Below are 15,142 nucleotides of genomic sequence, written 5' to 3'. Positions count from 1 at the left end.
CCCATCCGCTGGGGATGAGCTAGTCCTCAGCAGGACTAGCTGAGGGGGTCTTTCTGCCAAGAGAACTGGGAACTGGGAAGCCACATTGAGGTTCTGAGAACTGGATCGTTCAGGTCTCCAGGCGGGAACAGGGAAATTAAGTCTGGGAACTACTCCTCTGCAAATTGGGGATAAGAGATGGGTGAGGCAATGTTTGATGTCCAGGGGACAAGAAAGCAGGTGAGGTCTTCCTGCTGAGCTCTCCTTGGCTCAGGAACACAAGGGCTCTGAGCCCATAGACAAAGTCCTGGTAAGTGGAACTGACTGAGAATAGAGGTCAAGGATTCTCAACCTACTGTTGCATCCACCAACATCGTTTGTCTGCCTGTTCATCTACTCTGTCACTTCCTGGATCTGCAGACAAACCCTATGTCCTGGGCCCTATCTGATTTTTATCCTGCTCCATTGTTGGTAGAGTGGCTTGGTAACTGGAGCTATGTGAGGTGCTGAACCCCTTGGCTGTCTTCCCTGGCCTTCTTCCTCTAACCCCTAGTGTTCTTAGACAACTTCTCAAGCCCTCCCTCTCCCCCATTCCCTGCCACACCAGCTGCAGAAACAGTGATTTCTAAAAGAAACCACTGGAATGTACTGGGATCCCTTAAAGCCACTGCCAGACACTACAAAGAATCAGTGCTGCAAAGAGCTGAGGAGCACTGGGACCACTTTCAGCATCTCCTTCCTCAAGTGTCAAGCTGAGATTCCACCAAGCCCCAGCTCCTGGGTCTCGCACAAAGTGGGAGGGTGGGAAGAAAGTCTTCCCTGGATGGTTTTGGGGAAGTCTAGAAGGCAGTCTCTGCCCATAGGTGAGGCCCAGAAGCTTAGTGAATCAAGGACCTATACATAGAGCTGAAGGCTGAGCAGGGAGGGGCCTCCGAGTCTAGCCAGCAGCGAAACCCTTGTCTCGCCTTGGTCATTCAGACAAAACCTGGATCTAGATCCGCAGAAAGTGGACCTTTGGGAGGTAGGCCGTGTGGTGAGGGTTAGCCTGGCCTCCATCTCAGCTCCTTCACCTCCAGGAGCAGCTTCTAGCCCCCAGCTGCATCAGGGAACCCTCCACCCGGACCTGAACGCCACCCCGCCCTAGCACTCCCCCGGGACAGGTCCCCACACGCTTGGCCCAAATCTGGCTGCGGGCACAGAGTGCCCCCCACGTCTAGGCCCGATGTACAAGGATGCCCCTGAAGAGGGACAGGAACCATGTCGCTCCCTCTCCCATGCGGGCGATGGCCTTGTCAGCCCCCTGATAAAGGCCTTCTGGGGGTGGCTGTGTCCGCGCGGCCTTCTGGGACGGGGCAGCGCAGGTGAGGGGGGCGGGCGGGCGGGACAGGGGGGCGGACGGGCCACACACCTGGGGCCTCGCGGCTGTTTGATGCTCGGTGTTACTGCACGGGGCATGTTCCACGCAGCCCGGCCGACCAGCTCCCCGGGTGGCTTTCCAGCCCCTTCACTACAAACACCAGGCTCCCCTTCTTTTCCCCCTCCCCCCTCGCCTTCCCTCCTTGCCTTGGCGAAGACGAGGGAAAGAATTCACTTGGCGCCCACGCACACTGCGCATGCGTCTCCCAAGCCCCGCCCCTCCCCCGGCCGGTCTTCCTCCTTACCAACATGGCGTCCTTGGCAACAACCCTTTCCCAGCCCGGCCCGGAAGTGGGGCGTGCGCGACGTCATCCGAAGGCGCCGGCCGGCCGCGGAGTCGCAGCAGGCGCGCGCACGTGGGACTGTGCGGCCTGGGAGCGTTCGGGCCATGGACACGCCGCTGCGGCGCAGCCGGCGGCTGGGCGGCCTGAACCCCGAGTCCGCAGCAACCGTCGCCTCCGCCTCGAGGGCGAGACGGGCGCTTGTGCAATCCGAAACGAACGAAGAAGGGAAGGAGCAGCCACACGGCCTGGAGTCTGCCCCGCGTCCGCCCGAGACGAGCCCGGGATCGCCCAGTCCGCGGCAGGATGCAGACTTGGGGTCCCCCCGAGGACACTCAGAGCCGAACCAAGGGTCTCCACAGCAAGACGGAGTCCCGGAGTCATCGCCAAGCCAGCCAGAGCCAAGGCCTGAGCCCCCCCGATGTGAGGAATCACCCAGGGCTTCCCAGGACTCGGAGGCGGCCGAGGGTCAGGAGGAGCTGAGCTCGGGGTCGCCCCCCGGTCAGCTGCAGCCGGGCCCCGGATCGCCAGAACCTTACCTCGCTCAGCAAGCTCCAGGTCCTGAGCCCTCGCAGCCACAGCAGGAGCTGACGCCCCAGGCCCCCTGCAGCCCAGAACGCCAGCAGGAGCCTCACAAGCCACCTGTGGCCGGGCCGACGGTGACAGGCAGCCTGGGTGCAAAGAAGCGGAAGGGATCTTCAGCTCAGACCCCTGCGTCCAAAATACTGAAGAAGGAGGAGGAGGAATGCCCTGTGATCCCGAAGGGGAAGCCCAAATCTGGGCGTGTGTGGAAGGACCGCTCCAAGAAGAGGTGAAGTAGGGGACATCATGGGTGGAAGTGGCGTCCTCTGTGTTTGGACCTTGTCATTGCTAGGGTGCAGACCCAGGGTTGGAGGGAACTCACTTTCATGAGAGAGCAAGCTGGTGATCATTGTTAAAATGGTTAAATGGAGCTGGACACCAATAACTCACACCTGAAATCCTAACTACTGAGAAGGCTGAGATCTGAGGATCGCAGTTCAAAGCCAGCTAAGGTGGGAAAAGTCCCTATGACTATTATCTCCAATTAACCACCCAAAAAAACAAGAAGTGGAACTGTGGGCTATATAGTAGAGTGCCAGCCTTGAGCAAAATGCTAAGGAACAGTACCCAGGCCCTGAGTTCAAGCCCCAGGACCAGCATAAAATAAAAAATAAAATTTTAAAAACTTCAATGCCCTGGGATGTCGGGAAGGAGGCCCTGAAAGGTCATTTTGGTGATGTCATCTTAGTCTCTCTCCATTCAGCAGACACCTATCCTTGTCTACAGAGGCAAGTAAAATCATTCATTACTCCTGACTTTATCATAAAAATGTATTAGCAAGCACTGATAATATGAGAAATTTCAATACAAACTGGCCAGATGGGGACTTTCAGCACAAACACCACTTATTAGTTATTACCTTTATCTGTACTCCAGCCCTGTGAGCAGATAACTATTATTCCTGTTTTACATCTGAGAAAACTCAGATTGAGAAGCTCAAGGGGTCTAACAGTTCCAGGTGTGGTGGTACATGCCTATAATCCCAACTACTGGGGAGGTGGAGGCAGAAGGATCCAGAGAGTTCAAGGCCAACCTGGACAAAGTTAGTGAGGCCCTGTCTCAAAAACAAAATAAGCTGGGCACTGGTAGCTTATGCCTGTAATCCTAGCTACTCAGGAGGCTGAGATCTGAGGACCACAGTTCGAAGCCAGCCCAGGTAGAAAAGTCTGTGATACTCTTATGTCCAATTAACCACCAGAAAACTGGAAGTAGAGCTGTGGCTCAAAGCAGTAGAGTGTTAATGACAGGGCAGGGCCCAGGTCCTGAGTTCAAGCTTACTGACCAACAAATAAATAATAAAGGAAAAGGCTGGGGGGTGAAGCTCACGTGGTAGAGTACTTTCCTAGCAAGCACTGAGTTCAGCCACCAGTGCCACCAAAAAAGCAGGGATGGTAGACCCAGTACCTGAGCACAGATCTGATTTCAGAGCCTGTGTCTACAGACCTGTGTCTGCATCTGCCCTCTATACATCTGCCTTATACTGATTGTGGCCTTTTTCTGTATTAAGGCATCTCAAGAGGTCAGTAATTAGCTGTTTGGAGGAGGGAATAAAGACAGGAGCATTCAGACGGCCAGGAAGGAGATGGGATTCCATTTAAATTTCAGTTAGCCTGACCTACTAGCCAGAGGTAGACTTGGTAGCTGTGAGGGAACAGGGGAAGGAAGAGATTTTTTTTTTTAATAGAGAAGAAACTAATGACTGAAAGTAAACCTGACTGAAGGTAGACCATCTTAGGCTCTCTGCAGATGGGATTTTGTTGTACTCTTTTTTGGGGGGAGGGGGGCGCAGGGGGCGGGTAGAGCCAGTCCTGGTGCTTGAACTCTGCCTGGGCACTGTCCCTGAGCTTCTTTTCTCAAGGCTCTAGCACTCTACCACTTGAGCCACAGAGCTACTTCTGGCTTTTTCTGTGTATTTGGAACTGAGAAATCAAACCCAGGGCTTCATGCATGCTCAGCAAGCACTCTACCACTAGGCCACATTCTCAGCCCTGTTGTACTCTTAAAAGCCATCGCACCCCCATTAAACTGAGACAACACTTAAATGACTTGAGACAGAGCCTTGAAGCTACAGTGATGAGAAGTGTGGCCCTGAGCCACCACCACCCCACCCCACTCCACGTCCCGGCAAGTCACAGGAAGAAGGGCAGGGCCACAAGGGGCCATGTAGAACCAGACAAGGAATTCGAGTGGGAATAGGGTAGGGAGCAAGTTAAGACTGAGTCAGGCATGCTGGGAATTGATGAGCTGGAGAAAAGAAGAGTGAGCAGCTGGAGCAGGGAGAGATCAAGCCATCCAGGGAAGCAGGATCACTTATCCTAGCATCTCTGAGCCTTGATTCGCTCCTTTGGGACATAGAGAGACCCAGAGGCTGACTGTCAGGCCAACAGGAGGAGATTACAACTGCCTTCTGGGGAGCAGCACCAAGGCGGGGTGAGCCGAGGACACAGGCCCTGCAAGCACACTGTCCCCCATCCCTCCCTGCCAGGTTCTCCCAGATGGTCCAGGACAAGCCCCTGCGCACCTCCTGGCAGCGGAAGATGAAGGAGAGGCAGGAGAGGAAGCTGGCCAAGGACTTTGCCCGCCACCTGAAGGAGGAGAAGGAGAGGCGCCGGCAGGTGAGGGTCCAGTGCAGCTGAGGCTGGAGCTTCAGGGGCTGAGTGCAGGTCTGCTGAGCCAGACTCAGACCCGGGGACGAGACACTTCCTTGACCTGCTGTCATTCAAGGAACCCCTTCCACTTTCACCCCGCTCGGAGCCACAAATGTGTCATTGGAGCCCACACTCAGCAAGGGGTGCCAGCCAGGGCTATGTGGGAGCGAGAAGGGCGCTCAGCAGGCCATACCTTGAGGAACTAGGGTGGTATGACCTGGGCCAGGCTTAGCCAGGGACGCTGCGCTTCTAGTCACCCTCCAGTACAGGAGGAGCACAGAGCTGGAGTCTGCAAGCTGTCCCAGGCTCGTGGTCCCAGCCTGGCCACTGAGAAAGAGGGTGGAGCAGTTACTTAGCCATCCACCCCTTGCTTCACATCACCCCAGCGCAGCCCGGGGCTGAGGTCCTAGGCTAGAGTGTAGCCACCCCTTGTCCTGAGGCCCTGTCTTTCTTCCTGTGTAACCTAGGCTCCATCTCGGCTAAGACAGCTGCCTTCCCATCAGCTGGGGAGAGGTGCACCTGCCCGTCCCTTCCCTGGACCCCACAGGGGCCCAGGTTCCCTTCTTTCTCACCGAGGACCCAGGCTGTGACTGTAACCCTGGGGCGCCACAGTCCCCACCCCTGGGGCAGCCCCACCTGAGAACAGATACAGCATAGCTGAAATCCCCTGTCTTCCTGCTATCAAAGTAGACTCAGAGACCCAGGACTGTTCCAGGCCCTCACTTGTGTTTATCCACTTAGTTCTCAAAACAGTCTAGAGGTAGGGACAGTGGTCATCCTCACTTGGAAGGTGGGAAAGTTAGCCATCGCTCCCTGATTAGGACACAGCAGACACATACTCAGCCCTGGAAGTGCATATCCCACCAGAGCCTCTCTCCATCTGCCCTGGGAACCAGACCGCTGAGAAATGGCTGCAGCAGTTACTTAGCCACCGACCCCCAGGGGAGCCTGGGGTTGAGGTTCTAGATTGGAGTGTGGGCACCCCCTTGTCTGAAGGCCTCCCCTCCAAACTCACCCCATCCTGGCCGTGACTGCTCGCGGGCCATGGCCTGGGGAGAGGAAGCCTGGGCAGGTGGGGTGAGGGAAAGCCCAGCCCTTCCCCTTTGCAATGGGAGGGCTGGGTGTACAGGTATGTGTTCTTGGCTGCGTGGTTCACAGGCTGCAGCCACCACATCCCAGCCCCTCCTCAGCTGTCCATCCACGTGCCCACTTGGTGATACAGAGTGAAGAACTTTCCACCGTGGTGGTTAGTTGCCAGGCCCACAGCACAGATGACTCCTCTGGCCCCTTCACAAGTCCCCATGCTCACACCAGCAGGAGCAAGGGAAGCACAGAGACTTAGGCCCACTCACGTTTGCTGGGGCCTGGCCAGCACAGGTGAGCTCGGCTCCCAGGCTCAGTCCCTCTCCCCTGTGCCTTCCAGGAGAAGAAACAGCGCCGGGCTGAGAACATCAAACGCCGCCTGGAGAATGAGCGGAAAGCAGAGATCGTCCAGGTGGTGAGTAGCCCCCGCCCCAGGCCCCACTTGTGGGATACAGACCACAGCCAGACGGACAAGGAGCTCCGCCCCAACATGGCCTGTTCTTGCCGCATCCTGGGTTGCTGCCAGGTGTGCAGCCTTTCTCCAGGGAGCAGGGACAAACTGCACACTAAGGCTTCTCCCTTCCTTGCCCCAGATCCGGAACCCCGCCAAGCTAAAGCGAGCGAAGAAGAAGCAGCTGCGCACCATTGCGAAGCGGGACACCCTGACCCTGTTGCAGAAGCAGCCACCCCAGCAGCCCAGGTCTGAAGCCTGAAAGCCCTCCACAGCCAGGAGCCACATCAGACAGATGGCACTCCTGGGACCAGTACTGGAGCTCTGGGGGCTCAGGTGAAGGCTTCAGGCTGGATGGGGCTCCTGGGCCTTGAAGCAGGGCTCAAAGGAAGCAAGCATCACCTTTGCATCCACAACCTTCTCCACGTGCCTTCAGACAAGAACAGCACATTCTTGCTGCTCAGTGGCTGCTGGGGTGGCGGGTCAGCATCCAGCCCAAACCGCAGCCTGTAGTCAGAAACCTGCTCCTTCTGCCGCAGCACCAGAAGATCAATCATCAGGGAGTTGGCAGGAGCAAGGATCAGTGCCCCTCAGCCCACACTGGACTGCAGAATCCCCCGTGATTAGACAGTGTGCCTGGGCCATCTATAGCAGAAGCATTTATTGAATGCCTGTTGCATACAGGTCCATGGGTGGGTGCCAGGGAAAGCAAACACACTTAAGTCCCTGCCCTCAGGGAGCTTTCATTCTTCCATAATAAAGAACTAAAATGCATGGCACTGGGAGTTGAGGTCAGGGAGAAGGAGGGAGACACAGGGTGATGCTTCACAGCACATTTGTTGAGTACCTGCTGTAGGCTGGGCCCTGGCTGGTACAGGCCGGAAGTGACCTGACCTTCAGAAGCCCCAGTCTTCAGTGGCCAGGAGAATTCGTCATCCCTGCCTTTCCAGTAATTTTCACCAACAAACCAACTGAACTGATGTTGAACAGCCAGTCCACGAAGTGCAGAGCAGAGATGGCATTGGTCTCCATGATACCATGCAAGAGCCACGATTGACAAATACAAAGTCCCCCTCTGGCCTACACCAGCAGGCGTCCCAGTGAGGCAGCTGCCCCCTTTAGATGAGGATGTTCTTGCTCCTGGACAGAGTTGAGCAGGACAGGCCATCACCGAAAGCCCTAAGCCAGACTCTGCCTGTTTATAAGCCACCTACCCTTAAGATTGGGTGGTTGCTGGGTGCCAGTGGTTCATTCCTGTAATCCTAGTTATTCAGGAGGCTGAAATCTAAGGATCACGGTTCAAAGCCAGTCCAGGTAGTAAAGCCTATGAGACTTATTTCCAGTTAACCACCAAAGACCAGAAGTGAAGCTGTGGCTCAAGTGTCAAAGCACCAACCAGCCATGAGCAAAAAGCTCAGAGACTGCTCAGGCCCTAGTACTGCCACCAATTTTGTTGTTGTATGGCTATCCCTCAGCTCTTCACCTTAGGTGAATACCACTTGACCCACAGCACCACTTCAGCTTTCTGGTGGTTAATTGGATGTCAGTCTCACTGGCTTTCCTGCCCAGGCTGGCTTTGAACCATGATCCTCAGATCTCAGCCTCTTGAGTAGCTAGGATGACAGGCAGGAGCCACTGGTGCATGACCAATTTTTTTTTTTTTTAATATCTGGTGCTTATGTCAGCTTGGTAGCTAAATGAAGATGGGAGACTGCTTCTTAGCCCTTTCCTTTTGCTCCCAAGCTCTATCTCTGATACAATGTGACCCCCTTGCTTCCCTTCCACCCTCCTCTGGAAGCAGGCTCTGCTGACCTGCTTTGAGAAGTCTATAGTGAGTTTATGAGCACAGCCCCAGGCCACAGTGCAGTTCAGAAGTACTTCAGAAGTACTTCGGGCCTGCTGATTATCAAACCACTCAAGACAGGACCCTGCTGGATTCATTGGGCAAACAGCTAGTTTCTAAAAGAGATCCACTCAGTCACCCAAGGCGGGCCAAAACAGATTCCTTAGCCTGCCCCCTTATCTCCATTTTCACAGCAGGGCTGTACCCTGGGGATCCAGGATCACCACCCGGTTACCACCCTGCCTCTCTCTGCCTTTGGGGAGAAAGGTCTCCCGAGGCCCTGCGGGCCTGGCGGAGCCATTCGATCTGAGGTGGGGTTCAGCGCTGCGCCCTGGGTGCCCATCTCGCCCCTTCGAGCATCCGGCCGGCACACAGACCAGGAGGCCAGCTGGGCAGGGCGGGGACCCCAGGCAGCCGCCCAGGGACAGGGTGGAGGTGGAGGAGTAGACGCTGGGGCGGCGGCTGCCGACCCCGCCGCTGCCCGCCTCGCTGTCATCCAGCAGAACGCTTTCCAGCACGGCGCGCAGCGAGTCCCGCAGCTTGTGCACCACATCGGGGCAGATGAAGACGTAGAGCAGCGGGTTGATGACGCTGTTGATGAAGGCCAGGCTGGTGACCAAGGGCAGCCCGCGCCAGACGAGCGGCCGCAGGGCGGGGACGGAGTGCGCCCGCGCCTCCAGCAGGCTGAAGACGTGGTAGGGGCCCCAGCAGAGCGCGAAGGCCGCCACCACGGCGCTCACCAGGCGCAGGAAGCGGCTGCTCCGCGGGCGGCCCCGGTGCTGCAGGCGCGCGCTGATGGCCGCGTGGCTCCAGCCGATGATGGCCAGCGGCACCAGGAAGGCCAGGAGGAACTTGCTGACGGCCAGGGCCGCCTGACGCAGGTTGCAGGCGGCCTCCAGGTCGGGCCCCGGGTGCAGGAGCAGCACGTTGTAATAACACATGATCCGCCCGTCCCGCCGCGGGATGGTGTCCCGGAACACGTAGAAGGGCACCGTGTGGAGCAGCGCCAGCGCCCAGAGCGCCAGGCAGACTTTGTGAGCCCAGGCCACGGAGCGGTGGTTCTGCGCCCACACCGGCCGCCACACCTGCAGCCAGCGGTCCAGGCTGATGGCGCTGAGCAGGAAGCCGCTGGCGAACATGGTGAGGAAGAAGACGGAGGAGTGCAGCTTGCAGAAGGGGGTGCCCAGCTCCCACGAGTGGCCCACCGCCAGGAAGTAGGTGAAGAAGGGCAGGGAGGCCGTGGCCAGCAGGTCGGACAGCGCCAGGTGCAGCACCCAGGTGGTGATCACCGTGTGGCGCATGCGGCAGCCCACCAGGAAGAGGATGAGGCCGTTCTCCACCAGGCCCAGCACCGAGGCCAGCGCGTGCAGGAGCACCGACGCGTGGTCTATGTAGCGGATGCTGGAGTTGCTGTGGCTTTGGAGGTGGCTCATCTGCTCCAAGACTGGGCAGAGCAGCTTCTGAGTGGCGTTGGCCATTGTGGTTAGGGGGGTAGGCCACAGGGCTGAGCCTGACACGGCTGGGGTCACCTGGGAGCCACAGAGAAATCAAGTCAGCGGTTTTGGCCCCGGGCAGCGCATGCCTGTAATCTAGCTGCTCAGGAGGCTGAGATCTGAAAGACCAGGGTAGGAAGCCACACCAGGCAGACAAATCTAAGAGATTCTTAGCTCCAGTTAATCAGCAAAACAGCTGGAAGCAGAGCTGTGGTCCTTGAGCAGAAAACAACCAGGGAGAGAGCATGAGACCCTGGGTTCAAGACCTAGTATCAGCATCAAAGTCTGGCGGGGGGTGGAAAACCAAGTCAGAGATGCCATCTTAACCCAGAAGTGTAACAGAGCCAGCCACTGGGGTTGGGGGATGTTGAGAAAGATCGGGGAAGCAAGCCTTCTTTCTAAGTGGATTGCTCTGTAATGACATCCCTTTCTAAGAGTCTGTGGCTTGTTGTGATATTAGGGGAAATTAAATGAGCTAATACATAAAGAGCATGCATGTGGCAAGTGTGATGATCTTCAAGCCAAAATGGTGTAAAGTTATACAGGCCTCCTTTTCTCAGCCCCAGAGCACACAGGGATGGGCATGGTCCAGCATAGGTTGGGAGGAGTCTGTGCTCCTGTTCCACCCACCAGCCCCCAGCCCTTGCCTTTCTACAGATCCTCAAAGCAAAGCTATTGTTTGTCCCATAGAGGTGGCTGCCTGGGTGTGTTGATGATGAACGGTGGACTGGGCCCTCCTTTGCTAGTAGGACAGGAAATGAGATAGGTTGAGGGGGAGAGCTGGGAAGATGGGGTTTGATGGGAGTTCTCTCCTAAGGGGCAGCCACAACAGCCTGCCTACCCCACGAAACCCACCCCTGTTCACTCACTCAACAGGGATGTGAGCGACTTGCCATTCAGCTGGCACCAGAGATGCCAGGCGGACACACAGCAGGCAATCATGCATAGTCACAGTCTGGCCCAGGGGCCCAGAGCCGCTTGGATGAAACTGGTGGGAAGAAATGGGGGGAGGGAGGAGCTGGAAGAACTGAGGTAGAGGATCTCTGCAGGAGATGCCAGGGACCTAGGTTGGTCTTCTGTGTGGGTGCCCTCTTTCTCATGCCTTCAGAACAGAGCAGAGACCAGAGACCCTCCATCCCATTTCACAGTTAAGAAAACTGAGATACAAAATGCAAACACGAGTAGGAACAATTGTTTAGCCCTCTGCTTCTTTCCTCGCTTCTACCTCTGCTCTAAGGAAGAGGTGATAGAGGAAGAAGAGAGGGAAAGAGGAAGGAGAAGCAAGCAGTAGCCTTTAGTCGTCTCTTTCCAGTGGAAAAACTAGTGCCCACGGCAGAAAACTCTGCCCCCCCAAAGAGCACCGTCCTTGGCAAGCTGGTGTTTCGGGGACCCAAGCAAGGAATTCTCTGGCCGAGGAGGTTTCTGGAACTGGGGTTCCGCAGACAGGTGGGAGGGGCAGGTGGACCCAGAATTCCTCAGAATGCTTCTCCTGCCTGCTCTTACCTCCTAAGCTTTAAGACCCTGTAAGACCCCACTTTCCAGAAGAGGAAACAAGTTCAGAGAAGCACAGAAGCTGGCCCTACGTCCCCCGGCTGGAGCCAGGGCCCCACTTCCAACAGACAGACCTGTCTCCTCTACTCTGTGCATTTCCTTCCACCAGCCCCGGCTCACTGGGCCCAGCCCCATGGCACCCTTGGGAGCCCCCATGGACTGCTGGGTCCCTCAGACTGCATGGATCTCGGGGAGCCCAGTGACTGGGGTCCTGCTTTTGCAGGGAATGGAGAAGAGGGCTCTGGGCATCTGAGCTCCTCAGATTCTTGGTCAGTCTCCATGTATCCCTGAGACTGCTGTAGACTGGCCCACCACTGTAGCTGGAGCCTAGTTAACTAGTTAAAGCTTAAGAAATCCCAGTGCCTGGCAGCAAGTCCCTGCCCGGCTGGTGACCTCACCCCTCTGCCATCCTACCAGGTAACAGTTCTCTGCCAGGTAAGAATACTGCTGTCTCCTATGGATCCACCAGGCTGTCCCACCCCTGGTCCCCCCACCTCCTTACCTGGCCTCAGAAGAAGGAAAGAAGGAAGGAAGGACGAAGCAAAGATCCAGTCCTGGAGGCAGTTGGCTGCTGAAAGCTGCTGGACTTGAAGCACCAAACAGACAGAGGGAAGAGAGTACACTAAGGGAGGAAGTAGCTGTTAGCTCTGTGTGTGTGTGTGTGTGTGTGTGTGTGTGTGTAGGGGTGGAGTGGGAGAGGCTGAGGTGGCAGAGAGTTGCCCCACATCTCTATCTACCCTGGCAGCCCCTGCCCCACCCCCTTCTTGCACAGAGGAGGCTCAGAGCCCAGAAGACCTTGCAGGTAGCCTGGGGATACGATCATGTGCAAGAAAGTGAAGGCTGAGTGTGCTAGGAGTATCATTCCATGGGGAGTGGTCCAAGGAACTTGTCGCCAGGATCCTCAGAAGAGAAATGCCTCCAGCTGCTCTGAGCTCTCAGCCTGGGTGCCCTGCTGTGACAGTCCTGGCTGGGCTTGGTCACAGGTCCAGCCCGGAGGCCCAGTGCCTCCATCCATTCTCTCGACTAGGTGGCCTGTCACGAGCCCTCTGTGCACAGGAGCAGTGGCTGCTCCCAGGGGAAACAAAGATGCAAAGAACTGGTTCCTACAAAGCACCTGGCATGTAGTAAGCACGTGTAAAAATAGTGTCCTCGGGGCTGGGAAGGTGGCTCAGTGGTAGAGCGCTTGCCTTGCATGCCTGAGGCCCTGGGTTCGATCCCCCAGCACCACATAAGCAAAAAGAAAAAAAGCCGGAAGTGGCGCTGTGGCTCAAGTGGTAGAGCGCTAGCCTTGAGCTGAAGAGCTGAGGGACAGCGCCCAGGCCCAGAGTTCAGGCCCCACGACCGAACACCCCACCCAAAAAAATAGTGTTCTCCCTAGCTATGGAGAAAGCCAGTGTAAGCTGCCTTTGAAAGTGATCAGACTGCCGAGCTGTTGGTGGCTCACACCTGCAATCCTAGCTACCCAGGAGGCTGAGATCCAAGGATCATGGTTCAAAGCCAGCCCGGGGAAGGAAACTTAGTATGACTCTTATCTCCAATAAACCACCAGAAAACCGGAAGTGGCACCATGGATCAAGTGCTAGCCTTGAGCTGAAGAGCTGAGGGACAGCGCCCAGGCCCAGAGTTCAGGCCCCATAACCAAAAAAAAAAAAAAAGTGATCAGACTATTGTAGAGTGGCTAAGTAGCGCCCTGGTGACTCACACCTGTAATCCCAGCTACTTGTAAGGCTGAGATCTGAGGAGGGAGGTTTGAAGCTAGCCTAAGCAGACAAATCTGAAAAACTCTCATCTCCAAGTAACCAGCAAAAAGCTGAAAGTGGAGGTGTGGCTCAAGTGGTAAAATGGCAGCCTACAATGAAAAGTCAAGGGAGATCATGAGTTCAAGCCTCAGTATAGGCACAAAGGAATGAAGGAAGGGAGAGGGGAGCTCTGAGCCTTAGGAACAGAGAAGGTTAAGTCAGACAGCTTCACCTTCTCCAGCCCCTTAATCTCCTTTGCTTTGGGGGCCAGGAACCATTGCTTCAATACAGCATCCTGATAGCCAGTAGATGCTGGGGGTACCTCCACAGCTGGTGTCTCCACAGGGGTCAATCTGCACAAGAATACACACACACACACACACACACACACACACACACACACACGTTACCTCCTCACCACCAATAGGAAAAGGACTCCTGTCTTCTGGGTCTCGAAAGGTTGGAACTGCCAAAAACAAATGCCTACGCCCCCCACCCCCATCCCCTCTAACCAGGTAGAGGGGTGTGTGTGTGTGTGTGTGTGTGTTTTCTGGTCCATCCTGCCCAACCCACCCCCCCCCATCCCCACTGACCCACAGACAAGACGGACCAGGTGGGTGGGGCAGGGTGGTAGATGGGACTGGATAGAGAGCAGGGCTGGATGGTGGGCGGGTTTAGGGATGCTAAAACCAGATTGGCAATGTTTGCATCTGGCCCTACCACTCCCAAGTTACGGATTTTGGCATCTAACTCAACGACAGGAAAAGATGATTTTTTTTTCCCCTCTGTGGTATGTGTGATGGTACCAAGGCTTGAACTCAGGACCTTACATTCTCAATTGGAGTTTTCCACTCAAGGATACTGCTCTACCACTTTTCTAGTTGATGGGAGATAAGAATCGATCAGAAGCCGGGCGCTAGTGGCTCACGCCTGTAATCCTAGCTACTCAGGAGGCTGAGATCTGAGGATCGCGGTTCAAAGCCAGCCCAGGCAGGAGAGACCATGAGACTTCTATCTCCAACAAACCACCAGAAAACCGAAAGTGGCGCTGTAGCTCAAGTGGTAGAGCGCTCGCCTTGAGCTGAAGAGCTGAGGGACAGCGCCCAGGCCCAGATTTCAAGCCCCACGACCGACAAATAAAAAAAAAAATAAATAAAAGAATCTATCAGATTTATCTAAGCCCACAGCCTAGGCTAGCTCAGAATCTCTGTCCTTACTCAGATTTCAGCCTCCTGAGTAGCTCATTACAACCAGCAGGCAAGCACAACAGGTTTCTGGGGCTCAGAGAGGTTTAAGTGACTCCACAAGGCTGCTCAGTCAGAAAACATAACTCTTCCCAGCTGACCAAATTTCTCCAAAGTTCTCTGTTTCCTAAAGGAAGTACAGAGCTTCCTTTAATATTACCTATGCTCCCCCAGGCTTCTGGAAGGAAGCATCACAGAGAAGGCCACTGAATGAAGCAACTGGCGCCTTGCTGGTTTGCTGCAGGCCTGGGCTCTGTCTGTCCAGCCCAGTGAGGTCCGGGCCTCCTTTCCCTCTGTGCCTGGGTTGGGTTAACAGAGGAGACAAGCAGGGACTGACATGTCCAGAGCTCAGTATTCCCATCTAGTCTGTCTTATTCTTAGTCTCATTTTACAGATTAAGAAATTGAAGGTCACGCCTCCAGTTGAAGCTCACACCTGTAATCCTACTCAAGAGGCTGAGATCTGAGTGAGGATCATGGTTCAAAACCAGCCCAGGAAAGAAAGGCCATGAGACTCTTACCTCCAATTAAGCACCTAAATATTGGAAGTGGAGCTGTAGCTCAAGTGGTAGAGTGCTCGCCTTGAGCTGAAGAGCTGAGGGACAGTGCCCAGGCCCAGAGTTCAGGCCCCACAACCGACAAAAAAAAAAGTGGTGAGGATGTGGACGACAAAAGAAGACAGGACTGTCCCAGACCTGAGGGAGCTGAGTCACAGAGTCCCGGATTAGCCCTTAGTCGAGGACAACATTTCATTACAAAAATCTTTATCAAGACAGTTGCTGAATGGTACAAATCTCCGTAGCAGGAAGGATGGCCGTAAAGAGGTGTGTGCA

The 15,142-nt window shown here is 55.6% G+C and overlaps 2 protein-coding genes across 2 annotated transcripts; one reads left to right on the top strand and one right to left on the bottom strand.

Annotated features, from left to right (window-relative positions):
- Window positions 1-1,732: 1,732 nt before the first annotated feature.
- Window positions 1,733-7,219, top strand: Ccdc86 (coiled-coil domain containing 86). Its single transcript, XM_013028955.1, has 4 exons — window positions 1,733-2,487; window positions 4,744-4,873; window positions 6,330-6,404; window positions 6,583-7,219. Exons 1-4 carry the CDS (start codon window positions 1,784-1,786, stop codon window positions 6,700-6,702), a joined length of 1,029 nt encoding a protein of 342 aa, XP_012884409.1. The 5' UTR covers window positions 1,733-1,783; the 3' UTR covers window positions 6,703-7,219.
- A 1,252-nt stretch (window positions 7,220-8,471) lies between these two features.
- Window positions 8,472-9,890, bottom strand: Ptgdr2 (prostaglandin D2 receptor 2). The gene has a single exon (XM_013028996.1). It carries the CDS (start codon window positions 9,759-9,761, stop codon window positions 8,472-8,474), a length of 1,290 nt encoding a protein of 429 aa, XP_012884450.1. The 5' UTR covers window positions 9,762-9,890.
- Window positions 9,891-15,142: the final 5,252 nt, after the last annotated feature.

This window comes from Dipodomys ordii, unplaced genomic scaffold, assembly GCF_000151885.1.
Source record: "Dipodomys ordii isolate 6190 unplaced genomic scaffold, Dord_2.0 Scaffold117, whole genome shotgun sequence".
Classification (NCBI taxonomy): Eukaryota; Metazoa; Chordata; class Mammalia; order Rodentia; family Heteromyidae; genus Dipodomys; species Dipodomys ordii.
This window is presented reverse-complemented; position numbering and strand designations above follow the sequence as displayed.